The sequence below is a fragment of the Pleurodeles waltl genome, chromosome 4_1 (assembly GCF_031143425.1).
Source record: "Pleurodeles waltl isolate 20211129_DDA chromosome 4_1, aPleWal1.hap1.20221129, whole genome shotgun sequence".
Classification (NCBI taxonomy): Eukaryota; Metazoa; Chordata; class Amphibia; order Caudata; family Salamandridae; genus Pleurodeles; species Pleurodeles waltl.
In genome coordinates, this window is record NC_090442.1 from 302,789,286 (window position 1) to 302,815,944 (window position 26,659).

Here is a 26,659-nt window from a genome sequence, read left to right on the forward strand (position 1 = left end):
AAACATCTGGGGTGGGTGACAGCTGAGCTTAGTGTATACCTTCTAGGCAGCTTAGATGTGACTGATGGGCGGGAGGAGCTGACACTTACACCTGAGTGGGCGGTGCCCTGCCTCCACACAAAGGGCTGCATAACCCCCTGTAGTGAGTCTGGGGTAAGGACATCTGAAAGGCATCTCTTTGAAGTCTCTCCCACTTCAAAGGCACAACTGGGTATAAGTACTGGACCTCAGACACCACCAACTCAGTACACTTCTGGACCACTGGATCTTCTGCCAGGAAGAAGGACTACTGCGCTGCTACAAGTACCGACACTGTGATGGACTGCTGCTCTGGAAGAATTGGTTTCTTGCTGTGTTGACCTGCTGCCCTCCTTGCCTGAGAAGGACTGGACTCACATCACTAGAGCCCAACACCCAGAGTGACTCGTCTCCTGTTTTCTGAAGTCTCAGGGACACAAATGACTTCCAACCTACCTCCTACAGCACAGGGACTCTGCTAACTGAGAGTGTTGCCCTGCCAAGTGGTGCAGATCCAGTCCTGTGCTCTTGGAAGTGCATATACAGTGCTGCTCCAGTCAGAACCGACACAGCACTAGTGTTGCATGGAAGAGAACCAGCACATCGCACCTGTTGTGTGGATCGGAACTGGTGCTTCCGCCCTATTGTGTGGATCGGAGTTCATGCATCACCTCCATAGCACAGATTGGTGCATTGCCTTCGGAACCGCTGCATTGCCTCTATTGAGTGGAGAAAATGTACGCATCTTTGTTAATGTGTTGGAAGGATCGATGCATCAACTTCACTGCAGGGATCAACACCCTTGCATCGCTTCAGCCTGCTCCAAGCATCCTCAATGTTGACGCAACCAGGATCAAGGTACTTTTGTTCAGCAGGCCTAACTGGGTCCCTGTGGGGTTTTATGTGCTGTTTTCACAGTTTAAGTTTGAAGTGTTGCACAAATACTTAAGACATTGTATCTCAGGTTAAGCCTGACTGCTCTATGCCAAGCTACCAAAGGGTGAGCACAGGCGTACCTAGGGTGTGTTTGTGGCTTGCCCTGACTAGGATTGTGGTTCCTGCTTGGACAGGCGGCATACCTCTACCAACCAGAAATCCAATTTCTAACAATTCTGCAATATCAAACATGACAACTGCTGCAAATAGATACATTGTACAGAAAAGCAGCTAACATTCATAAATATACAACAAGAGTACACAACATACCTGTAGGCAGGCTACTCCTATACCCACTGCGCCAATAAGAAGAAGGTGATCTCCCAGGAACTTCTCCAGCTTGGTAATACACCCGCCCTAGGACAGAAGCGATTGGAGGTTACTGAAGTTGCCTTGGAAAGGAAGATACACTTATGGTCCACTAGTATAATTACACTTGATCTTTTTTTACAGTTTCATTTTTCAAAAAAAGCTAATGTTTGCAAGGGTGTGTTATAAGGTAATGTATGTCAGGGCCCTGATGCTTTTAAAAGTATAAAAAATCTAACATCAAAATGAAAGCATATGAGGAATGAGTTTTTGCTCCGACCAGAACATCATGAACTTTTAGTTGGTAGCGTTGCTCCCTTCTTGGCCAACAATATTGCCTCTAGTATTCTCATCTATTGGCTGTCTCAAGACTGACGTCTAGAAACATTGTAAAGATAATGGGGGTCATTCTAAGTTTGGCGGGCGGCGGTCGCCGCCCGACAAACTTACTCCGCCAAATGACCGCGGTGGCCATTCAGACTTTCCCGCTGGGCCGGCGGGCGCCCACCAAGAGAGCGCCCGCTGGCCCAGCGGGAAAGGCCCTGCAACACAGAAGCCGGCTCCGAATGGAGCCGGCGGTGTTGCAGGGGTGCAACGGGTGCAGTTGCACACGTCGCGATTTTCACTGTCTGCTATGCAGACAGTGAAAATCATGCTGGGGCCCTGTTAGGGGGCCCCTGCACTGCCCATGCCAGTGGCATGGCCAGTGCAGGGGCCCCCAGGGGCCCCAGGACACCCGTTCCCGCCATCCTGTTTCTGGCGGTGAAGGGGGTCGGAATCCCCATGGCGGCGCTGCTTGCAGCGCCGCCATGGAGGATTCTCCCAGCCGGGGCTAATCCGGCGGGAAACCGCCGGACCCGGCTGGGCGACCGCGGCTTTACAGCCGCGGTCGGAATACCACATGAAGCACCGCCAGCCTGTCGGCGGTGCTTCCGTGGACAGCCACCCTGGAATGAGGGCCTAAGTGTGCATCACTTCCCCTCAGCATTAGGACAAGCTCAGAGCTAATATCCTTTCTGCAAACTGATGATATGCTTCAAGGTGTGTTTTTACTTTTTCCCTCCATCAGTTATAACATAATGCCCCTTGCTGTGTAAGCACAAGGGAACGCTAAATACATATAATAGACAAATAAATGCCTAAGGGGTGAACAGGTGTGCAGTTCTATGCAAAGCGGGTGCTTGTCAAACAAACAGTTATTAAGGGCCAAGCGTACAAAGCTCTTTGCTCCAGAAGCAGCCTAATTCGCAATATAGGGTTGTTTGAGACAGCAAACGCAAACATGGCCCAAAGGCATAAGAGCATAGTACACGAGCAACAGATTATATTACAAAAGGTTAGATCTTTTTTAAGGCCCAGGGAGATTAAGGCCCTCATTAAGAACATGGCAGTCTGGACCGCCACGTTGCGGTGGCGGTCATTATCGCCAACGGCATGGCAGTCCAGACCGCCATATTCTGAACTTGGCTGAAACTCCACAGTGGAAACGCTGCCACTGCCAGGCTCCCGCCACCGGGCAGCCTGGCAGTGGTGGCGTTTCAGATCCGCCAGCTGTCAATGTTCAGGCCCTGTTTTGAGCTGGGTCAGCGGGCAGAAACACTGGTTCCGCCTGTCAACCCAGTGGGAAGATCATTATGTGGCCGGCAGGGGGTTATTCGCGCTGGTGGTCTTCTGTAGACCGTCAGTGCAGATCTCAGCAGGTTACCCTGCCGAGATCATAATGAGGGCCTAAGTGTTTTGCCCAGAATTACAGGATGCTGAGCCAACGCCAGGTCTCAAACCTGGTCCACGAATTCCAAAGTCATCAGCTCTCGCACTAGGCCACATCTCCAAATCTCGTTTGTTAATTGATACAAGAGCTACCTTGCATTCATTATGTTCACTTCCTTCGTAGTGATATTTTAATACTTCTCTTGTTTTCCCCTCAACATATTCTGACACACTGTTATTGTGTTTACTAAGATTGTTGCACTGCTACTGCTGTAAGCTCTAAGAATGTTTAATAATAAAATAAAATAAAAGTTAATATGTCAGGAGTTCATACCTGAACTTGAGTACAGTATAATTCCATAAAGCTGGCTTGAATTTATGAAAGATTCTAGTCTATGCCAGTCGCAATGAAGGCCTTCTCCAGAACTGCGACACCTTTGTACTTCTGATCCCCAGCGGAGGGGCACAGCCTTTTAGCTTAAGACTTTACATTTTGTTTTTTCCACTGTCAGATGGTTGGAAGATGACAATTCTGCCATCCCATTTACTCAAGCAAGCACTCTAGCGTGGGAATGTAAAGGTGCTGAATTTAAGGAGGTCTATGTTGAATTTGTAGGTCTATGATTGATCGAGGACAACACTAACTAGCCAGGTTTATGGGCTATATTTACTGCCATCAATCCCTAGCTTCAGATTCATATTTTTAGAGTTCCACCTGGCAGGGATGTGAGTTCTACCAGAAAAATCCCCACACCCTGTAATGCTTCTCATAGATTGGTTATGAGCTGAAAATTACAATGTCCAACTTATAGCTTAAGGCCAGCTACTTGTAGACAGCTAGAAAGAGAACAAGACAGTTAAACATGCGTGCACACATGTATGCTGTGAAGAAAATACTCTTCTCTGACTTGTCATGTGCACACTAGTAGCATTGTCGGCAGAAGGGACACAGTCAAAATTGTATGTGGTCTGACACAACTTGATGCTAAAGGCTCATAATTAATTTGGGCACCAAAGGTGCTTTCCTTTTGGGTGAAACCTATAATCTGTGGAGTTTTCACATTGGTACAATGGCAAGAGTCGGTTCTTCGTTTCTTACTTGCCTGAGTATAGAATACACATCTACAGTTAGTTTTACAATAACTGTATTCTTTCATACACCTGTGTAAAACAGGTGTGTTTATCAATAATGCAATTCAGTCTCAAGCTGCCTCGCTGGGTGGAGATAACCGCTGCGATCACCACCTGGCAGATCAAAGGTCATGTAGACAACAGGCCTCGTTCCTGAATCAATTAACCCTCTTGCCCTAGGAAGTGGGTGGGGTTGTGACTTTCAGAGTCTGTTAGTACTACCTCCCTGTTAAGTAGAGCAAAGAATGGTTCCAGCTTGAACAATAGCAAGAGGGCCTATTCATATGTTCATTGCCCCTCGGAATCCCCCTTGAAGTGTGAGGGGGAAGGGGAAAAACCTCAAGAGATGGGGAAAGCACAGCAGAGTTGATATGGCTTGATGCTGTAAAGATCTGCGATCTTGGAATTTTACCAGTGAGCTGTGCAGGGATGGGGCAGTCAGTGGGCTGAACCCATTGGTGTGGATTAGAGGTAGCGAGATAAAGTGAAAACAACAGATTCACCAGTGAGAAAACCCTCCACCTCCATTTTTAACTCACTACACAGGGAACTGAGCTGCGAAGACGGTAGAAGCCGCACACAGACCTGGTAGACAAAGATGAATGAAAAGGACTACAGTCTCCCGTTTATTGTCTTCAACTTTCAATTGCACTCTCTCCAGGGCTGGCGGCACCAGCTCTGGAGTACTGCATGATTCCGTCCTTTGACCAGTGAGGAGTATTGCATCCTGGTGCAGCACTACTCGACTGACGCCTGAAGGAGTGGGCACGGTGGGCTCCTACTACTGCGCTCTCTCATTAGAGAGTGCTGCCACTGAATGCGACTGTTTTACTGAGGACCTGTGGGGTGCTGTCATACAGCCGGAGTTGCACTAGCACAAGAGACCCCCAGGAATGGAATGGGCAGAAATTCAGACTCAGAACACTTTATGCAGGGGTGGCTCCTCCATAAGGGCAGAGGAGCGTCGCCTCCGCCAGCAGAGGCAGCTGCAAAACCTTTTAAAGAAAAAGATAATAAACTGTGTTTATCATCCTTTTCTTTGAAAGGGGCGGGCCACGGGGGTGATGTGCACTGAGGGGGAGTGCAAGGCACTCCCCCTCACTGCGCATGTATGTTTGCCCGGTGCAGTAGGCGCACTGTTGCCGGGACTGAGAGAGTCTGCACAGGCTCCCAGTCTGCCTGGGAGCGCCCAAGCTGGGCGCTCCCAGCCAATCCTGATGTTGCTTTGAGCACCGTAGGATTGGCTGCAGTGCATGCTGGAAGCTTATGCTTGCAGCATTCAGACAAAGCCGAGGAGAGGAGCGGCTCAGCGCAGGAGCAGAGGTAAGTTTAAATTTTAAAAAAATGTTATTATTAATTTCTCCCGTGCCACCCCCCCCGCATGCCACCCCGCCCCCAGGAATGCCCACGAGCCGCGACTGACTTTATGAGGGCTTTCTTTTACCAGGAGCAGAAGGAGTTGCCCTCTGACTGTGAACACTTATAGTCCTCCTCCAACAGTATGTGACTGAGGATAACAAGCAGTATTGTCTTAGCTCTGGAAAATCTTCTTTGTTCCTCATCTAGGGGGGACTACCTGCTCTCGTTGGTGGCCTGGGGAGCTTTCCCAGAGCTAACCATTGAAAAACCTGTATAAATTCATGCGGTGAGGACTACAATATTGGATTTTAAATCTATCACTGCTGTCCAGCTTTCTCCCTGTGATTGCTCTGAGGTTGGGGCACCTGTTACCACTGTATCATCTCAAGCATAACAGCGTGCTATTCAGATGGTCCTTTGATGTGGGCCTCTAGAAAAACAAAGCACATCTGTATACTTTTTAAATGATAATGAGTTCCCAGGTGGGTACCTCTCCTGGGAAAACTATTTTGAAATTTGTTATGGGTTTAAAAGCACTTGCAGCAGAGTTCCTTGTATATCCAGCAGATTTCAAGCAACAATAAAAGTGTCAAGTTGTCTGTGAAGGTAAATGTTACTGCTGGAGAGAGATCGAAGTTTTGACTTATTTAAAGTAACCCATAGGTTTAATGTTGTTTAATGAGTCTGCTGCAAAGGGCATGTACCATGCAGATCACAGAATTGTGTTTCATGTGCATAGCTCGATGGGAACCTACTCTTATCACAGAGATCCTTTTGATACATACAGTTCATAAGTTAACATCGTAATATAGCACTGTAAGCTATGAACTGCCATCAAAGAGCTGCCTGCAAACTGCATCTGACAGGTTTGAAATTTGTGTTTTCCCAGTCTTACTGTTAGGAATTGGGTTTCTGGTTGGCCAGGGTAGGCACCTAAGCCAGGCAAAACCCACTCACTCTAATCAGGGCGAGGGAGTTACAGACCGAAGATAATCCCAGCTCACCCCCATAGTAGCTTGGCACGTGCAGTCAGGCCTATCTCAGAGGCAATGTGTAAAGTGTTTGCACAAGACACAACACACAACTCACTGTCACCTCCACAAAAGAAACACAACACCAAGTTATATAAAAAAACTGTATTGTACACAACATCATTAGACCAAACACAACATGTCACTAATACCCTGCTACACGAGCAATTGTCAGAACAATACACAGTACTATAACTGTGCAAAAGCCAGCAGTAGTCACATAAAATACATAAGTTACTGGTTATTCTGCAACATAAGCAGTAGTCAGGAAAACATTGTTAAAATGCAAATATCATGGTGAAACACATATCACCATAAATGCCCAAAAAAGGAGCATCAGAGAACACATGGCAAGTTAAGAAGACATATCATCATAAATGCACATATCACCTACAAGGTCAAACAGCATCAGGAATGTACAGAGGCACAACCATATTGCGCAGAAATAACATTAGCGCTGCAAATGTCACGGAAAACACATGTTACCACAAAGGTCAAAACAGTATCCTGAAATGTACAGTAAGCCTTACGCTGCTCAAAATGTAATTGGAAAACCAGGAATGCCCAGAACCATGAAGCATTCCCTAGTTTGCATATGCCAAGTCCCTGAGGCCACATAGGGGAATCCTGCGCTCCTTTAGTGCACAGACGGGGCGTCCCAAAACCGGCTTTGCGGGGATGGGGCCTCCATAGAGGTCTTCCTCCCACCCAGTGAGTCCGATCACAGGCGAGAGAGGGGGGCGGCGCACACCCCCTCCTAACCTCTGGGGAGGCCTCTCCCCACACAGAAACAGTGGCAAAAGGGGGTGCAAATCACCCTAACGGCCCACGGAGGTCCCAGCGGGCTCTTGCAGGGGCAAAGAAGAAAACAGAAAACCTAAACAACGTTTGGAGCGTTCACGCAGTGACCGGGGAAGAGGGACTTACCCCTGCCTCCCCGAGTCCTGCTCTTGGGGTGCCCCCTACTCGTCTGGGGACACCCTGCACAACCTTTCTGCCGGGCAGGACCTCTGTTGAGGCTTTCCTGCTGTCCAGTGAGAAGAGAGAGGCTTTTGCAGCTTCTTACACCTTGGGGGACCAGGCGTCTCACCCCAAGCATGCTACACTGGCGTCTTGGGCACTGGGGTGGCCCAGCAGCCTCAAGGGACCTCTGATGAGGTTACCTTCCCTCCGGCTGCCACTCTTCCACACGCCCGCACCCGATCTTGTGCGCGAGCATCCCGGGCTGCAGCAGTGATTTCAGCCAAAGTTGGTACCTGCCTGTGCCATGGGGGCACGCTCCTCCACGCTCCTGTGTTCTGGGGGCACCGATGAGGAGCGCACTTCGCTCTCATCGAATTTCCTCCTGCAGCCACATGGGCAAAGTGCTCCTCATAAACTTTGGTTGTAATTAAATCTGAAAGCGCTCAGCACGAGCTTTCATCAAACTAACGTAAAGTGCTCTGGAGCATGGGTACAGCGCTCTCTATGCGCTGGATGTAATTAAATCAAAAAGCGCTCTGGGAACACAACAAAGTACTCTTCCTGTGCTTCTAGGACTACTTAGTCAAAGCGCACCTCCTGCACCACGTCCAGCACAGGGAAAAGCTACAGGGGAACAGGAGTGTCAGCACCTAGCCCCTGGAGACAGACGAAATGGGGCACAGGGCGGTAGGCCCCAAGAAAACAGGTCCTAGGGACTGCTGTCAGTGGCAGTTTCTCCTAGTGACCCAGCAGGTCACAGGTCAGCACAACAGCAGCAATCCAAGGCAGTTCCTGTTGAGTCCCTCCAGAAGCATTCTGTGTCCCGTTCAGTAGTCCATCAGTGTTTCTCCTACATGGTTAAAAAACCCTGTACTTATACTCAGTTTCACACAAACTTTCCCTAGAAGGGGGGAGAAGGGGTTCCAACCAGTTCCAACTGGTTCTAGTAGTGTTCCCTCCAGCACAGGCTCCAGACATCAGTTGGGGGTAAACAAGCCTGTTGTGTGAGGCCAGGGCACAGCCTTTACAAATGCAGGTGTGCCCCGCCTCTCCTTCTCTCAGCCCAGAAAGACCATTCAATATGCAGATGCACCTCTGTGACACCTCCACCTTCCTTGGCAGTCTGAAAGGTATGCAGAAAGCCCAGCTGTCACTCTGCCCCAGACGTGGATTGGAGTCAACCTGCAAAACACCAGAGTTATAAGCATAGAGAAATGCTCACTTTCTAGAGGTGGCATTTCTATAATGGTAATAAAAAAACCACCTACACCAGTAAGCAGCATTTCTCAGTACCATTACAACCATATAAAAAATGCATACGCTACCTCTCTTAGATCAGACAATACCCCTAGACATAAGGCAGGGCATTTCCAATGCAATTCTATAAGAAAGGCAGCACTCACAGCAGTGAGAAACCAGATAGGCTGTTTGTCACTACTGGGACAGTCCACGCTACCAGGCACATGTCCGCCTCTTACATACATAGCACCTTACCCATAGGGCTAGCTAGGGCGTACCTTAGGGGTGACTTACATGTAGTAAAAGGGGAGTTCCAGGTCTGGAAAGTAAATTTAGATGCCAGGTCCCTGTGGCACTAAACTGCGCACGAAGGCCCTACGCTTGCTGGCCTGAGACAGGTTTGAAAGGCTATGTCTGTGGGTGGTGCAAGCTGTGGTGCAGGGACAATAGTAGCATTTCATTTACAGGCTCTGGGTATCGAGATAGCACTGTACAAGGGACCTACAGGTAAATTAAATGTGCCAATCAGGTGTTAGCCAATCATACCAACTTTAAAAGGGAGAGCACCTGCACTTTAGCATTGGTCAGCAGTGATAAAGTGCTCAGAGTCCTAGAGCCAACAGTAAGAAAAAAATAGGAGGAGGAAGGCAAAAAGCTTGGGGATGACCCTGCAAAAAGGGGCAGGCCCAACACTTTCATTTTCCTAATGTTGCTACAAACGGTTTGTTTGGGTAGAAATAAATCCTTATTAGTAAAGCCAAACCAAACCACTGTGGTATGTTTTAAATACTGCGATTGTGCTTTTCCAAACTAAGCACTCTTAAAAAATGTCTAGCAACATGGAAGACATGTGACTCCTACGCCATACGCCCCATACGCCCCTTTGTCTTATGTAACATTTTCTATACACTGATTTACACAAGTATGGTGCATTGTCTCTGTATGTGAGTGTGATGTAAACTTCTCTGACATTTTACACTGGTATGAGATGAGCTATAAAACAAATTAAATACATGTGAGACAGGGGCTATGGAGTGATGAGGGGCTCTGTTGGAGGGTGGTATTAATGGAATCATGAGGGCACTAATATAGATAGTTACACTGTAAGCCATCAGTACTAATGCCGGCTCTGGTCTTCCCTCAGAAGCCCACACCCGTAAATTGTTGCAAGGTGACTTCATCTTCTAGATCAGAACTCAGTGCTCTATGGGTAATAAATGGTCAGTGTGAAGCACTAAATTGCCTTTTCAGGCTTTCTTATGTTTATCACCTAACAATTCAGTAAATGAGGAATATATGTATTGGAAATCATGGCAATACAAATTGTGGTGCGATTAGAGAATGACACGATTAACAAACACTTTCTTCCTTGTTAATACATCATTATAGAAATTGCATTTTGAGGTGCTCACAGTGTCTTTTTTCCACAAAAATAGCGTGATTCTTTGGAAGGGAGTCTTAACTGCACTATGATGTTTTATAGGCAGACTTTCTAATCGGCCCTATAACCCACACACATGATAAAATGCCCCATTATGAGTGTTTAAGTGGCTGGGTATCTTAGTGCACTGTAAGGTCGTCATTTACTGTGCTTTGAACGCTACTATTGAAGTATGTGTTGTCAAATGCACCATTGTTGCAAAGTTTCCCCAAATTGTCTTGGGGGTAGAACCCCTCCAAACCCACCTTACAGTGGTAAGACTAGTCTGCTGTGCCTACTTATTGCGCACTGTAAAGCAGATGGTCTGGTAAAACGTGCCTGGGCTGCCTTGGTTTCCCAGTCTGGTCCTGAGGAGACTTCTGGCAGGCTGCACGGATGAAGCATTGTTTGCACCCCTCCCAGGAATCCTCCTCCTCGGTGTTCATACATGAAAGAACCATGCAGCTGCAACGAAGGAGAGCAGCCAGTCACACTGTTAAAGAGCAGTGGGCGAGATGGCAGAAATGTGTGAGTGTCCGTGAGTGGGCGGTGCCCAGGGCACATATTAGCTTGAATTAAAACGAAAATAAATGCAAAACCAAATATTATATCTGGTTAATCAGAGGTTGCTCTTTTTAGTTAGAGACCTTATGACGATGCTTGAATGTTAAGGACTGTGCCCTGGTTTGCCTCTCTTATGAAAGCAATAAGCCTGATTTAAATATTATGACAAGCCATGTTAAAGCCTGTAGGCCCGTATTTGTGATTGTGAAGGGTGCATGCTAGAGACAATAGGCCTTTATGGCACGTTTGTGAATCCCCTATAGTTCAAAGCCTGCAGGCAATTATGTTTGGTTCATAGAATCTCAGAAATTACCGAAGTAGGCAAGAGCTGTGGTGCTAATTATCTCATCTGACAAACCATTGGGTAGACAATTTGCAATATGGTAATTCTTGGTAGACTCTTGATGGGATTGTATATTTTTCAGTAGTTTTAATTGTGTATCTATTTGTAATGTTGTGAATGGTACTTAACTGCAAGTGCTTTAAAGTATGCTTTTTTCTGAAGTACTAGACTGACTAGAAATTGAGTCTATTGGTGTTAGTTACTGAGTTCTGAATGATCAGTCCACAGCACCTTCCTGAGTTGGCCTTGAACTCATCTTCCGCGTTATCCCGTGAGTCAAGAGTTAAAAGAGGAATTTGTTTTCCAGTCCGATGGTCCGTAGTGGGGCTAACCAAGAACAATGGATATAAACGGCCCATTTTGATACAGTTAGCACACAGTAAACCCTGAGTCGATCAAGCTTTCTCACAGCTTTGTCAAGTCACAGGGTCATAATCTGAACAAAATATATCTCAGAATAATAATGCTCACGTTGGAAAGTGCTGGGCAGGCACTTTTAGAGCTCATGGTGATTACTGTTAATTGGCATACAGGTCGCTGTCATGGCCCATATAGTGATATCATAATACCAAGCCTGTAAGGGAAGTATATGTTAATGGGTGGTCAAGAAAAAAAAATATTTTCCAAGATCTTAAACTCATGAAAGAAAGCATGATTCGTGGAAAAGTAATTCCAAAGATGGAGACTACCACAAGATTGCACATTTGAGTTTTGAAATGTGTTTAGATATGAAAAGACAGAGCTAGTTCAATGTTTCCTGCTGTCACTGTGTATGAATGTTTTCACAAAAGTAATGGTCTGTCTTTCTCTGCACCGTAGACTATTATAATAGTGGTGTTTCTCTTTGCATGGCTGGTTAGGGACAGCAACCGGTATGTACCCTTAATTCCGTTTCAGCACACTCCACATACGATGTAATGCACATTTAAACGTACCCGCAGGAGCGCATCGAGCTTTGGCTGCTGACGTCTAAATTGTGACTACCCAGAGATCCTTTAAACAAAAAACATGCATAGTTATATGCAGAAACAAATTAGATTAGGTAGAATTATTTGAAACGGATAAAGCAGCAAACGCCTAGAATTAATAAAACATCTGTTGCAAAGCTTACCTCAATGCGTTTAACACACCCTTAGAGACTATTATCCCCTGAATTTTGAATCTTTTTTCAGATTCATCACAGACTTCTAATTTTACTTTAACAACAGTTTTAAGGCATCAGAAAAGACTCCCAGCTGGTCTGTTTTGGTTTAACTTTCAGGGCTGAAACAATTCTCATGAGGCTGTATTCCCTAAGCCCGTGTAACAGTGCATGTTTCTTTGTCAACACTTTCGCTAAAGTAGTCTTATTAGAGTGGGTTTATGGCCGCTGTGCCACTGCAGAGGGAGAACATTCGGAATGAAGAATCCTCATCCTAGAGAAGTAACTTTCACAGTATGTTGAGGATTGTCTTGACACAATTACAATGTACAATATAACATTGCAGCATGTAGTGCGTCTTGGCGCAATCTCAGCAGTGCTTTCTATGGCCCATATTTATACTTTTTGACGCTAAACTGCACTAACGCAGTTTAGCGTCAAAAAATTTAGCGCCGTCTAACGCCATTCTGAAGCGCCATGCGGGCGCCGTATTTATGGAATGGCGTTAGGCGGCGCTAGCAGACCGGCGCTGCCTGGTGTGCGTGGAAAAAAACCACGTAGACCAGGCAGCGCCGGCGTAGGGGGAAAATGGCGTTAGGGTGTCTTAAAATGGGGCAAGTCAGGTTGAGGCAAAAAAATCGCCTCAACCCGATTTGCGCCATTATTTTCGACGCCCAGACGCCATTTAAATGACTCCTGTCTTAGTAAAGACAGGAGTCATGCCCCCTTGCCCAATGGCCATGCCCAGGGGACTTATGTCCCCTGGGCATGGTCATTGGGCATAGTGGCATGTAGGGGGGCACAAATAAGGCCCCCCTATGCCACACAAAAAATTTTACAAAATATAAAAAATTATACTTACCTGAACTTACCTGAATGTCCCTGGGGTGGGTCCCTCCATCCTTGGGTGTCCTCCTGGGGTGGGCAGGGGTGGCAGGGGGGGTCCCTGGGGGCAGGGGAGGGCACCTGTGGGCTCATTTTGAGCCCACAGGTCCCTTAACGCCTACCCTGACCCAGGCGTTAAATAGTGGCGCAAATGCGGGGTTTTTTGACCCGCCACCTCCCGGGCGTGATTTTTGCCCGGGAGTATAAATACGACGCATTTGCGTCGCCGTCATTTTTTTAGACGGGAACGCCTTCCTTGCATCTCATTAACGCAAGGAAGGCGTTAACGCAAAAAAATGACGCTCTTTACTCATACTTTGGCGCTAGACGCGTCTAACGCCAAAGTATAAATATGGCGTTAGTTTTGCGCCGAATTTGCGTCGAAAAAAACGACGCTAATTCGGCGCAAACGGAGTATAAATATGCCCCTATGTATCATAAACAGGACAAAGTGCGCCGATCTAGATATCCCGATTCCAAGTACACCTGGGCATGCATACACAAACTGGGATCCTTCCTTAATACATCATCCTTGTGGTAAAGGTTGCTGTGCGGCTGTTGAAATTGCTTCCAAGGGAGGAGGGAGGGGTTGGGACGGGGACATTTGTCAGGCACCATATATTTATGCAGCACGTGCCTTGACTGCACAATGGCAAAAACAGACCTCTCACCCTAATACTAAGATTACATATATTGCTGAACCATTGATGCCTAACTGAAACATGTTGTATTCAAGACTACACAGTTGTGTATATCTAGAAGGAGGCTTTCTTGTTATTTGCTCTCCTCCCATGTGACAAATGATGGTTACAGCTAACAGTTATTATGGGGGTTATTACAACTTTAGAGGAGGTGTTAATCCGTCCCAAAAGTGACGGTAAAGTGACGGATATACCACCAGCCGTATTACGAGTTCCATAGGATATAATGGACTCGTAATATGGCTGGTGGTATATCCGTCACTTTACCGTCACTTTTGGAAAGGATTAACACCTCCTCCAAAGTTGTAATAACCCCCTATGTATTCAATTATGATTGGTATTGCTCAGCACAAACAACATTACGAAACTGACGTACTGTCAACAAATGACATACATAGTGTTCTGAGGGTACATGAAGAACGAATGTAAAAAGCCTACTTAAGTACATTTGGTGTAAGTGTTTTTTATGGCCATTTTTAGGCATTACATTGAACAAAAAAGTAATTCCTAGATAAACCTTATTATAAAGACACAGCTACTTTGTTGACTTCCGATAAAGTGTGTCTAAAAGTGTCACATTTGGCAATGAAAGATCACACAAAAGCACACTCTAACCAATGAATGTAACATAAACAAACTGGAAACATGGCAGCTCTGGGAGCAGTGTCAGAGTCTAAAGAGCTGGTCCACATGTAAGTCAGAAATTGTATTTCTTTGTTTATTTTTCAGAACACCCACTAAGGAAAACAAAGTTTTACATACATATGTTGACTGAAACATACAAATTACTTTCTGGTTCAGCGTAAAAGAGAGAAACATCAGAAGGTCCAATTTTCCAGAATTCTTTGCACATCCACCCCGAAAAAATGCTTCAAGAATTGAACTGTGCTGCTTGTCAATAAGCTTAATTTCTGCTTATGGCCTTTCCAAGCTAATAAGTCTGAGAAATTCAAAATTTCTTGCACTCACTATAAAGGGATTTTAATTAGCCAGAACAGTGGTGGTGGATGGCGGGGTGGGACTGAGGGCTCTGAATGTAAAGAATTCTCCTTTGAGTTCCCCCAAACTATCTCAGACATGCACTATGGTTACACGTTGTGACAGCATTTCTTGAGCATTAGATAATGTTTGAGTTGCAGCCAACAGTTTTGGAAGGTATGTGAAATCACTATCTTTCAGATGTTTTTGACTAAGGCGAGCTTACTTTCAATTGAATAAATAGTATACATCATAGAAAGCATAAGATGTTGGCTGACTTGCAGCATCAAGTTGAGTGCATTGAAATGTGTAAATATGTCTGAGAGAAATTTGAGCATGGTGTGCCATTTCACATCCTTCTGTTCTGGGAAGGTTTGACCTAAACAAAATGTTCAATTTCAAAAAGCAAAGCTAAGAAATGCCATTATATGATCCAGGACGTTTCCGTTCATTACCCATTGTACTTTAGTGTGCAGCAAAAGGTCTGTATATTCGGTTTCAGAATTCTGCAACAGTGTTTTAAAAAGTCTATGGTTAGGGGCTTTGGCACAAATAGCATTAACAAATTTCATTAGAAGTTTTAGAACATTATTTACTCTCCCTTGCTTTATTTCTGAGTACAGAACTATTGATCGATGATGCAATGGTACTCTATGACAGTATGTCTGGTGAGCTTCTTTTTAATCAGAGATACAAAGTGTCTCTCATGGCCTACCATGGTGGAAGCCCAATCTGCTGCGATGCTGACAAGAACTTTCAATGCTATATGATATGCTTCAAAGTCGTTACAGATGCTGTTGAGTATCTCTTCTACTCTTTTGTGTGCTTGCAATGGCACAGGGGACCCTATTTTGGTTTGAGTGATTGCTCCAAATACCTCACCCAAACTAATAACTGGGCCACATTGCCTTTTTCTGTTGACTCATCAATGGCAATGCTGAATAGCTGCTACTCTTTGACTGCTTTGATACCCCCTATTCTTCATGCCCAAGTGGAATCTGATAGCTGCAATATATTGATTTATTTTAAAATGTTGGTTTCATTACTATAGTTTTCAAATAATATGTATGCTGCTGAAAGAAACCAGTTATCTAGCTCTGCCTCTGTAAGTGGTTTCTATTGTTTGGCCAGCAAGTAGCATAGGTTGAACAATGCTTTTTTATCAGACTTATATTCTTTCATACTACAAAGGAAGATTTTCTGCCAGGAAAGATTTGAACAATTCTGCATTTACAGAATGCAGTTTTGACTTCAGTAGGAAGTCCTCAGTATTTTCTGAGTGTCTGATTTTATAGTGCCGCTCCAGGTATAGCTTTTAAACATATTTACTTTCTTTTTGTAAAGCAAACATGTTGCTTTGTATTTTGGAGACTCGTCAAAAAAGCACTTTTCCAACATGGCCTGTGAACAAAGTGTTCACTCTGTATGGATCTGGGTTGTTTGTTATACTTGGTTGCTGAAATGCAGCCACTATGGGGATTTACCGGGTGCAATAACAAACATGGTCCAGGGAAATCAGATTTTCTGTCTTATGATCGATGGACAGCACTGTCTCACGACTGATAGCACAACACCGTTTCAAGACCGATGGCAAAACACTGTGTCTCAGATACAGATGTCTGTGAATAACCACTGCAGCAACACCCAAGCAATGCTATTTATTCAAAAATATAAAGTTGTGTTTAAAAAATGTGAGGCATGCACATTGCTTTTAAGTATTCAAATGTTAATGCACATATTGGTCGTGGTCCATTCACAGAAACCGGAAAAACACATTAGAAAAAGGTATCTGTATAGTTAACTTGTAACTTGACATGTAGTAAATCCGTAGAAGAACACCACAAGACCTCTAACGTGATGTGAAATATGTAGGGTAGACTAAAAATGTTGATGGGATGGCCATGGACACACTACTGACTCATAAAGGCGGAGAGGCATTTATGGTTGCCACCTTGCTGGTATTTTTATCTCAAGGTAAGGCTACCCTTCTTTAAAACAGCACAATACAAGAAAAAATCCATCCAGGCATGTTTTATTAGCCATCTAAACAGTTAAGAATGAAAATAAAAGTAAACGGAATTACCATGCTGAAAACAATTGATAGAATGTTACACCAAATCCATTAGGATTGTTTCAAAGTGCTCACACATTGTCAGATAAGTGGACATAGACAAAGGGAGAGTATGTTTTGCACTGCATCAGTTTACTCAAGTATGAGACCTGAGATTTAAGAGCAATGCTACTTGCATAGGAGGTGATTATACCAAAATACTGAGGGATTTCACCCTACCGGGGTATAAACCAGTCCCTTTTTATACCCGCACACTTTCTCAGAGCTTCTACATTGAATCTAATACCATGCCCCTAAAGTGCCAAGGCTCCAAAAGCTATTTTCTCTGTGGGAGACTCTGTCAGCCCTATGAGGAAAGTAGAGAACACATTAAAACATTAATTCTGCTGTTGCAGGTTTGGGATCAGCTAGAGCAACAGTTCAGCCACTACTTTTAATATTTCTCCAAAACATCAGGAACTCCAAGATGGCTACCCCAATTCCCCCACTAGGCCTTTTTCTATATCTTCTTCTCCTGAACGCAGAATGCATTCTCAACTCCATTCCTGCAGTCTCATCATGGACCTCCATGCTACTGCCTCTACTAAATGAGGTCTTATCCTTGATCCTGGGCATCATTTCAAGTTTCCGAGCCATTTCTCAACTCTGAAAGCGGACTGCAAACAAGAAAAATGTATCCTGCGTTCTTCTATTCATCCTGTCGCCTTTGCTGGGAGGGTGACCATGTTTGTGCTCTGATTGTTCGCTTATTGCCGGGTATGCCTGCAACTCATGCTTTGGTTGCTATATACACACCTTTGATCCTTCTTCAGTGAACTAATTTCTAGACCTTTACTTGGGACCAATCTCTCCTCCCACCTAGATGCATTGTTCACTGGCCCTCAAGTTTCTTCCCATAAACAAATGATCATGCCTTCCTCACAACCCTAGGTGAGGCTCCACCTCCTCCATTTTTACCTTTTTCTGCCTACTTTGGTGTGGGTCCTTTTATTGAGTTTCAATCATTTGTTTTCCTTGTTTTATCTTACTGCCTATTTTAGTGCCCATGATTTGGGCATTATGTAACTAATCTGCTGAAGTCACACTTTTCATTGTATATTACATTTAACTATGCTTTGTGTTTTTAAGACTTTTCTCTGTTCCCTTTTAAAGTATCTTCCCGCTTTCTCTCTGGGCTGGTGATGATCTTTCTATTCTAGTCTGGATCAAAACACCTCTAATTGATTTAAATGTAATTTAACTTTATTTATTTGTTTGAAGGATTATTTAAAATTATTACAAATTAAAAACTTAAATTACTATTAAAGACCCCTCTGAATAAAAAAATACTGAGTTACTAAAACAACATAATAAAAAAAACATTCAGAAAAGACCAGCAAATAATCCTTTTTGAGCTTTAAAACTAGTATCGCGAGGGCGAAGTCATAGCTTAATAGACACTCTTTACAATAGTTCTGACAGCGCACTTGATGGATACCAGGAGGGCAGCAGTGCTGCACTTGCACTGATTCCCCCCTCAGGAAGGTCTCTAAGGCTCCTTGACAGGTCGGGACATTAAGGGTGCACCAGAGGGGTTTACGCCAAAGCTTTCCTAAAGGAGTCAATTCCTCACAAATGCACAGGATGTGGGTCAGAGATTCTTCACTCTTGGCACAGAGGCGACGTAGCTTATCCACTTCTGCCACATTCCTCTGCCTGTACCAGTAGCTCTTCAAAGGCACTAGGACAAAGCGCCAGCCCATTAGTTGCAATTTTATTCTTGGGTTGATGGGGAGAGATAGGTAGAGCGGCCGAGATCCTGGATTGTAAAGCAACAAGGCCAATCTGCCACTGCCCAGTTTTTTCACCGCAAGCACGTCATGTTCTGCGGAGATTTGCCTGGCTTGCTTCATCAATATTTTGGAGGTCACTGGTGCTGGTAGTCCACTCAACTAGACAGTATGTGCCTCTAGGTCCTCCAGAGCCTGGATAAGGCACTTATGCCATTGTGTTTCTTGTTTGTTTATTAGTTTCCAAATGAAGTTTTTAAGGGTGCCCTCCCTCACATGTGTGGCTTTCAAGGGCAAAAATGTAGCTTTTAACAATCACTGTTGCAACGTGAGTCTGAACTTTAACCAGGTTCGAGCATGAAAGGTGCACTTTGGTATCCTGAAGACTTTTCAATACATGATGTCTGTGCTCTCTCTAATAAGTTGGCCATTTTGTTTCTAAATGTAGGAACCCCGCAGGTCACTTTGCATAGGAATTTTCTTTCTATTACCCTCAAGAGTGAAGCTATATCTGGCGTGCTCATTGATTTCTTTACTTTACACAAGGTCCCTTCTAAGGAGCTTGCAGTCCCTTGTTGAGCAGTGACATGAGCTGCCACGTGGCCCTTGTGGTCCAGCCAAACTCCCAAGTATTTGTAAGAGGTCACCACCGTGATGGCCTTACCCTCGATGAATCATGCCCTCTTTTTTGATCAGTTTCTGTGAAATTATCATCACCTTTGCTTTAGTGATGTTCACTGTCAGGCAGTTAGCCTTGCAGTAAGATGCCAGTGCTGTAAAAAGTCTCTTGAGGCCAATTGTCCTGTATCGTCCGCATACATCAGTGATTGGATTTCAAGACCGGCCAATTTGGGAGGAAACGCTCTTGTTGAAGCCAGGTGGTCTGTGAGGTCTGCGAAGTATAGGTTGATTAGGAGGGGCATTAGTATGCAGCCGTGCTTCAGGCCCCTGTTTGTTCAGATTTTTCTTGATGTGGCCCAGCTGGTGCTAACCCTTATCTTCACCAAGGTGTCAGAATAAAGGGTCATAATTGTTTTTAGCAGGTTGTGCTGGATGTGCCAATTGCTGAGTTTTGCCCAGAGTTCACCCCAGAATATGCTATCAAATGCGGTATGAAAGTCAATGAAGCTTGCGTAAAGGGCCCTTCCCTTGACTGGCATTGCATCTTCAATAAAATGAACGGCACAGATTAAGTTATCTTCTGTGTGGCAGCCATTATCAAATCCTGTTTGGGATGGATGTATTAACTACCTTGCTTCCACCCAGGCCAGCAGTTCTCAGTTTGGTATACTGGCATAGCACTTCCCTTCTACATCTAATAGTGCAATCAATCAGTAGTTAGTCGTACATGCCTGAGAGCCTTTTTTGTGGATTGGGACCAGGAGTGCCCCCTCCACGTCTCAGGAATGCTACCTTGAAGCTGACACTCCTTATTTACTGCAGCAGAAATTACTCTTGGCCTCCGGCACACCTCCTGCCTGCAGAGATTTAATGCTGAGTGCTACTTGGGATGATAGTAATCTAACAGGCCGTATGTCCGGGATCTTCGCGATCTGGTTCCGGTTGCTTCTTAGCATCCACCCGATGGCTGGTAAGTGGCTCTGGCAAAATATTGAGTGCGGCTGGCTCCACATAGACAAGTTCTATGCTTCCCATTCATCTGGCGCAATGGTGGTATCGGTCTTTCGTTGCACTTGTTTGGAGTACTCATTGACCCATAACCATAATTTTCTCTGGTCCTTTGATTTTATCACACCATACACCGTGTTTTGGCTTCCTCTTCCCTCCTTTGGATGTAGAGGGCTTTTCTGTAAGGCGGTGGGCGGTGACGATCCGGGATCTGAGGGCTTTATTTTCCCCCTTTTCTTTGCTCAGCTTCTGCAGGATATTATTTAGGTTATGTTTCAGGGGCATTATTTGGTGTTTTCCATCTGCTGCCTGGTTGGAGAGTGAGGAGGTTGGTTAGCCCTTGTCGCTCCTCATTGGGCACTTAAGGTTTTCCTCCAACAATCCCACCTGCTTACCATGAGAACTGCGCTGGCAGTTTATTGGACTGTATCCAGGAAGAGGTACACAGATTCTCCTTGCCTCTCTTGATTTACCATGGACTACTTTATTGTCTTAACACACTCAAGCTGATCCTGGCAGACCAGGTAAGTTATCATTTGCCAGGATGGCGTGGTCGCGGGCCAAAGAAGGAATAACACTGAACTCGTCAAAGTCCCGGATGAGTCTGTGCTGAGTCTCACGTTTAATGTGCATAGACCAAAATGGTTTAAGAAGAAGGCCAGAGCAACTCCATGTTTGTCAGTTCTTTGTGGTTGCCTAATGATCAGGGGTATGGCCCATACTTCATCATCCAGTGACATAAACGGGGAGTCTGGTGTTGTGGGCATGAGGTTTGCTTTGAAAACGCCCATGAATACCTACATGTCATCTGGGTAGCTGGATGAGAGGTCTTTCAAAATTGGTAGTAATAGGGCCAATGTTCTGTCTCTTCTTGCTTTCGCTGGGTGGAAGTATATGCATCCAACTATGATGGCAAGACGTTGGGTTTTTGTATTTTCTTTCATTACAGTGGAGAGTTTGACCAAGATATAGTCCCCATTTCCTTTACATAGTGTGACTACAGTTACTGCTAAGTCATTCTTTATGTAGATCGCCACAACTTCAGAGGCGCCCCCTCGCCTGTGAGGCTACTGCTGGTGACTCACAGGCCGTGAAGTCTTTCCAGGGGGTGGAGTGGAGTGCCCACGTCTCCTGCAGGGCTTCCAAGGTTCAGTTCTTGATTTCGTTTGTGACTGCTATCTTGGAATCACAGTCTGTTAGTCCATGGATGTTCCAAGAGCTTAATTTCAGATGGGGCTGGTTGCTGGGGGGAGCATGCTATGGTCTAGAATTGAGGACTTTTGGGAGCCACGCCCAATCCAGGTAGCTCTGTGCTTGCAGGGTGCAGTGGTGGGTGGCTCCATCTGGCTGCCATTGTTTGGGCATTTGGGCTTCTCCTCTCCCTAAAGGTTCTCGCCGCTGCTTCCCCGTGGCCCCACCGCCCTCCCTCCCCCTCTGAGCTCTTCCCGCTCCTGACTCCTGCTGCCCCCGCACTACCATTGGAGGTTTCCCTCCATCCTCCCAGCGGCCACTCCCTCCCACCTCCCCTCTTATGCTGGCCGCAGCGCGAGGATAGAAGCAACCTCTGACCCTGCATCCTTGCAGGCAGGTCGTTCCCTCCTCGCCACTGCTCCGGTAAGTGCTGCCATTGTTTGGGCTTTTGGGCTTCTCCTCTCCCTAAAGGTTCTCGCCGCTGCTTCTCCGCGGCCCCGCCCCCCTCCCTCCTCCTCAGAGCTCTTCCCGCTCCTGACTCCTGCTGCCCCCGCCCCCCTGCATTCCCATTGGAGGTTTCCCTCCTTCCACCCAGTTGCCACTCCCTCCCACCGCCCCACTTATGCTGGCCGCAGTGCGGACGTGCCACTGGCGTGCCAAAGGCAAGCCCGTCTGCATCCGTCCGAGCCAAGACCGCACCCAGCGCCAGACCCCCTGGCCAACACGCCCCCGCGCCACCAATCACCACTACACTGCCAACGAACTCCACATCCTCAATTCAGGACCCTCCTCTATCAGCTTCCAGTCCACACCGATGCGCACCAAAGGACCCTTCTCCTGCAAAGCCTTCAATTTCACCTGCAACCTAACCTCCAAACTCCAAATCAAAACAGACAACCGCCTAAGATGCATCCTACTTAACACCCGCTCCATCCACAAACATGCAATTGAACTCTGGGACCTCCTGACCACATACTCGCCTGACATCTCATTCCTCACCGAAATCTGGATGAATTTGGCCTCGGAACAAGACGTAGCCATAGCCATACCAGAAAACTACAAGATCACCAGAAGAGACCGAAGCAACAGACCAGGAGGAGGAATCGCCATAGTCCACAAAAACACCATGAGAGTCTCCACCAACTCCCACGACACCATCAACTCCACCAAGCACCTCCACTTCAAAATCCACATCAACGCCAACAACACATTCAGAGGAACACTGATCTACAGACCCCCTGGCCCCAGACCGCAGTTCTGCGACGACATCGCCGACGTCTTTAGCTCCCAAGCCCTCGCCTCAACAGACTACATCCTCCTCGGTGACCTGAACTTCCACCTAGAAAATAGCAACGATATCAACACCACCAACCTAATCGACAACCTCGCCAACTTCGGCCTCAAGCAACTCGTCACTTCACCCACCCACTCCTCAGGCCACACACTCGACCCCATCTTCTCAGCCAGCAACCACGTCTCCTTTAGCCATACCACCGAACTCAGCTGGACAGACCACTGCTGCATCCATTTCTCCTACCAGAAACCAGTCACTCACCACCATCACACAAACCCCCCCGATGCAACTGGAGCAAAATATCAATAGATCAACTGATCTCCACTCTCGCCCGGGCCCCACCACCTGGGACCCCGGACCCCAACACAGCCACCACCAACCTGCATCGCTGGATAGAAGACTGCGCCAACACCCTTGCACCGCTCATAACCCCTCCAAACACCTCACACAGAATCAAGGCCAGCTGGTTCACCCCAGAACTACAGGAATCCAAACGGCTATGTCGCAGAATGGAAAAAACCTGGCACCTTGACCCTACCAACTCCAACCACATCGCTTTCAAGGATGCAATACACAAACATCACCAACTGATCCGCACCACCAAAAGGACCCACTTCAAAAAACGCATTGACGCCAACGCTCACAACAGTAAAGAGCTCTCTGGCATCATCAATGAGCTCTCCACCCCCAGGACCTGCTCCAACGAACCCCCGCCATCACAGGAGTTCTGCAACTCACTGGCAACCCACTTCCGTCGAAAGATAGAAGAAATCCATAATAGCTTCAAACCCCAGACCCACCAGCTGACTACAAACACCCAAGAACCCAACGCTCCAAGCAAAACCCACTTCCTCCACACCTGGACCCCCGTCAACATAGAGGACACCACCACCACCATGGCCTCCATCCACTCTGGATCACCATCGGACCCCTGCCCACACCATATCTTCAATAAGGCAAACATCATCATCGCCCCCACCTCTGCAAAACCATCAACAGCTCCTTCGAGCCAGCCACCTTCCCAGAAAGATGGAAGCACGCAGAAATCAACGCCCTGCTGAAGAAACCAAAGGCAGACCCAGACGACCCCAAGAACTACCGGCCGATCTCCCTCCTCCCCTTCCCAGCCAAGGTCATCGAAAAAATTGTGAACAGCCAACTATCCCGGTTCCTGGAAGACAGCAAGGTACTCAACACCTCCCAATCTGGATTCCACAGAAACCACAGCACCGAGACCACACTCATTGCTGCCACAGACAACATTAGGACCATGCTCGACGAAGGAGAAACAGCAGCACTCATCCTCCTGGACCTCTCCGCAGCTTTCGACACGGTATGTCATCACACTCGCCGCACACGCCTCCACAACGCTGGAATCCGCCACAAGGCACTCGACTGGATCTTGTCAGGCAGAACCCAGAGAGTCCGCTTCCCACCGTTCCTGTTAGAAGCCTCCAGAATCATCTGTGGCGTCCCCCAAGGATCCTCGCTCAGCCCCACGCTCTTCAACGTTTACATGGCCCCCCTCGCCAACATCACACGTACCCACCACATCGACCTAGTTTCCTACGCAGATGACACTCAGCTCATCCTCTCCCTCACGAAAGACCCTATAACTGCAAAGAACAACCTCCACAACGGACTTCACGCCATCGCCAGCTGGATGGAATCAAGCCACCTCAAGTTAAACACACACAAGACAGAAATCCTCATCTTTGGCACCAACCCCTCAGCTTGGAATGACTCCTGGTGGCCCACCTCCCTAGGATCCGACCCTCACCCACCACCCATGCACGCAACCTGGGCTTCATCTTGGACTCCACACTCAGCATGACTCAGCAGGTCAATGCCATCTCCTCTTCCTGCTACAACACTCTCCTCATGCTCCGCAAAATCTTCAAGTGGATTCCCGTTGAAACCAGGAAAACTGTCACCCACGCCCTGGTCAGCAGCCGATTGGACTACAGAAACGCCCTATATGCAGGAATAAGAACCAAACTCCTAACAAAGCTGCAAAGAATCCAGAACGCATCCGCCCGCCTCATTCTGGACGTCCCACACCGCGACCACATTTCCCCCACCTCAAAGATCTACACTGGCTATCAGTATCAAAGAGGATCACCTTCAAACTCCTTATCCACGCACACAAGGCCCTCCACGACACAGGCCCTGCCTACCTCAACGACAGACTCACCTTCCACACCCCCACCCGCAATCTTCGCCCTGCCAGCCTCGCCCTCGCCTCCGTCCCCCACATCCGCCGCACCACCGCCGGAGGAAGATCCTTCTCTCACCTAGCTGCCAAGACCTGGAACTCCCTACCGCTCCACCTTCGCCAGACCCAAGACCTCTTGACATTCAGGAAACGCCTCAAGACATGGCTCTACAACCAGTAGCTCCCCCCCCAGCGCCTTGAGACCCTAATGGGTGATTAGTGTGCGCTATAAATCCTTGATTGATTGATTGATCTGTATTTGCTGTTACTGACAACAATCCTTTGGCGAGGGGCTAAGGCCCTCTATAGTGCCCCTTAACACTGAGTAGGTCACCTCTGACTTATGCCACATATTAACGGGCCGTATTTGTCTTGACTGTATGGTAAGCACAATGAACACTTGATTTACACATTTGTAACACATCTCAAACACCAAGCACGTTTTTTTCACTCGCACTCACTTTATTGTTTTTTATGTCCTAATTAAAGCTATCATTTGATTGCATTTTTATTGTGCAGTCTTGTATCAGGAACCATTATTTATTTTCTTACTTGATTACCCCTTGTCCCATAGTGGACTACCCATGTGTATTGATACTGCAAAATGATACTTGGCCTATTTTATTCATTTATTTATTTGGAGCTTTAAATATGTGAACAAGGCCAGATGGTTGTAAGAGTATTGAACATAAAAACGTTCAATATAAATAAGCAATTTAGTTTCATTATATTACAGTTAGCTGAGGAAAGGTGCTAGAAGACAATTGCATTTGGAGTGCCGCTTCTCATTTAAGATTGTTTTTGCTGACATTAGTACTTTATAGGGTGCAACACTGCTCCTGAGTGTCACTCTGTTTGTTGTGGGTTCTTAAAAATTGAAATAAATATTGGTTACTCCCAATTGGCTTATTCACTTTTTTGGAAAGTCACAGGAATTTGGTGTAGGAAATGCACCCGTGTTTTGAAGTTAAATATTACTTGTGAGCTACACCACCCAAACGTAGGACTGAAATATATGGCTTCAGGAAATAATATGATATTTTAGCTGCTGCGTTGACAAATGTCAGAGAAATTTGCTTTTTCTTGTTGTAAGACATATTTTCCTTACTTTTGCTAAGTCACTCATAAGCATATTATGTAAGGCTACACGTTTTGGGCTCAGTGTATAAAAGTGGGACATGATAAATGTAAGAAATTGGATTATTTGTTGAATGGGTTGGGAGCCCACTTCAAAGAACAATCACAGTCCTTGTCGTGGTGAACCAGAAAAGACCTTATATAAACCTGTGTTTAACCCTCTGGTAGCTTAGCACAAAGCAGTCAGGCTTATCCTAGAGGCAATGGGTAAAGTGTTTATGTAGGTTTCAGACAGTAATAAACTGAAAACACAACCAAAGAAAAATCCCAAACCAAATTAGGAAAATAGATTAAATGGCAGTAAATAAACTGAAAGCAAGACAACAAAATTGCAATCAGTAGAACTGGAGATGTGATTTTGAAAGTGTTACATAAAAATAATACCAATTCGTGTGAAGGGTCAACTGAGGGCACCTGGTCGCATTGGTCCGGGACAAATTCACAAGTGCAGGCTGACCTTGATGGGGTGTGGGCCAGATACAGAACCAGGTTTGTCCCACTGGAAATGATTCCTTCTGACTTCGATGCAGAGACTGTGCAGCTCAGCTCTCTGGGAGTATGTGTAGCCCTGCTTCGGATCCGGTGAGGTCTTCAGTTAGGAGCTGCACAGCTCTGTGGGGTCCTG

General features: G+C 46.2%; 1 protein-coding gene across 1 annotated transcript in view; it reads right to left on the bottom strand.

Annotated features, from left to right (window-relative positions):
- The window catches only part of LOC138287710 (tetraspanin-11-like), a 1,278,137-nt gene that overhangs the window by 224,754 nt on the left and 1,026,724 nt on the right, over window positions 1-26,659 (bottom strand). Inside the window, exon 7 of the mRNA XM_069228392.1 lies at window positions 1,225-1,311. Within this exon, the coding sequence (XP_069084493.1) occupies window positions 1,225-1,311 (87 nt within the window). The remainder of the gene's footprint in view (window positions 1-1,224; window positions 1,312-26,659) is intronic.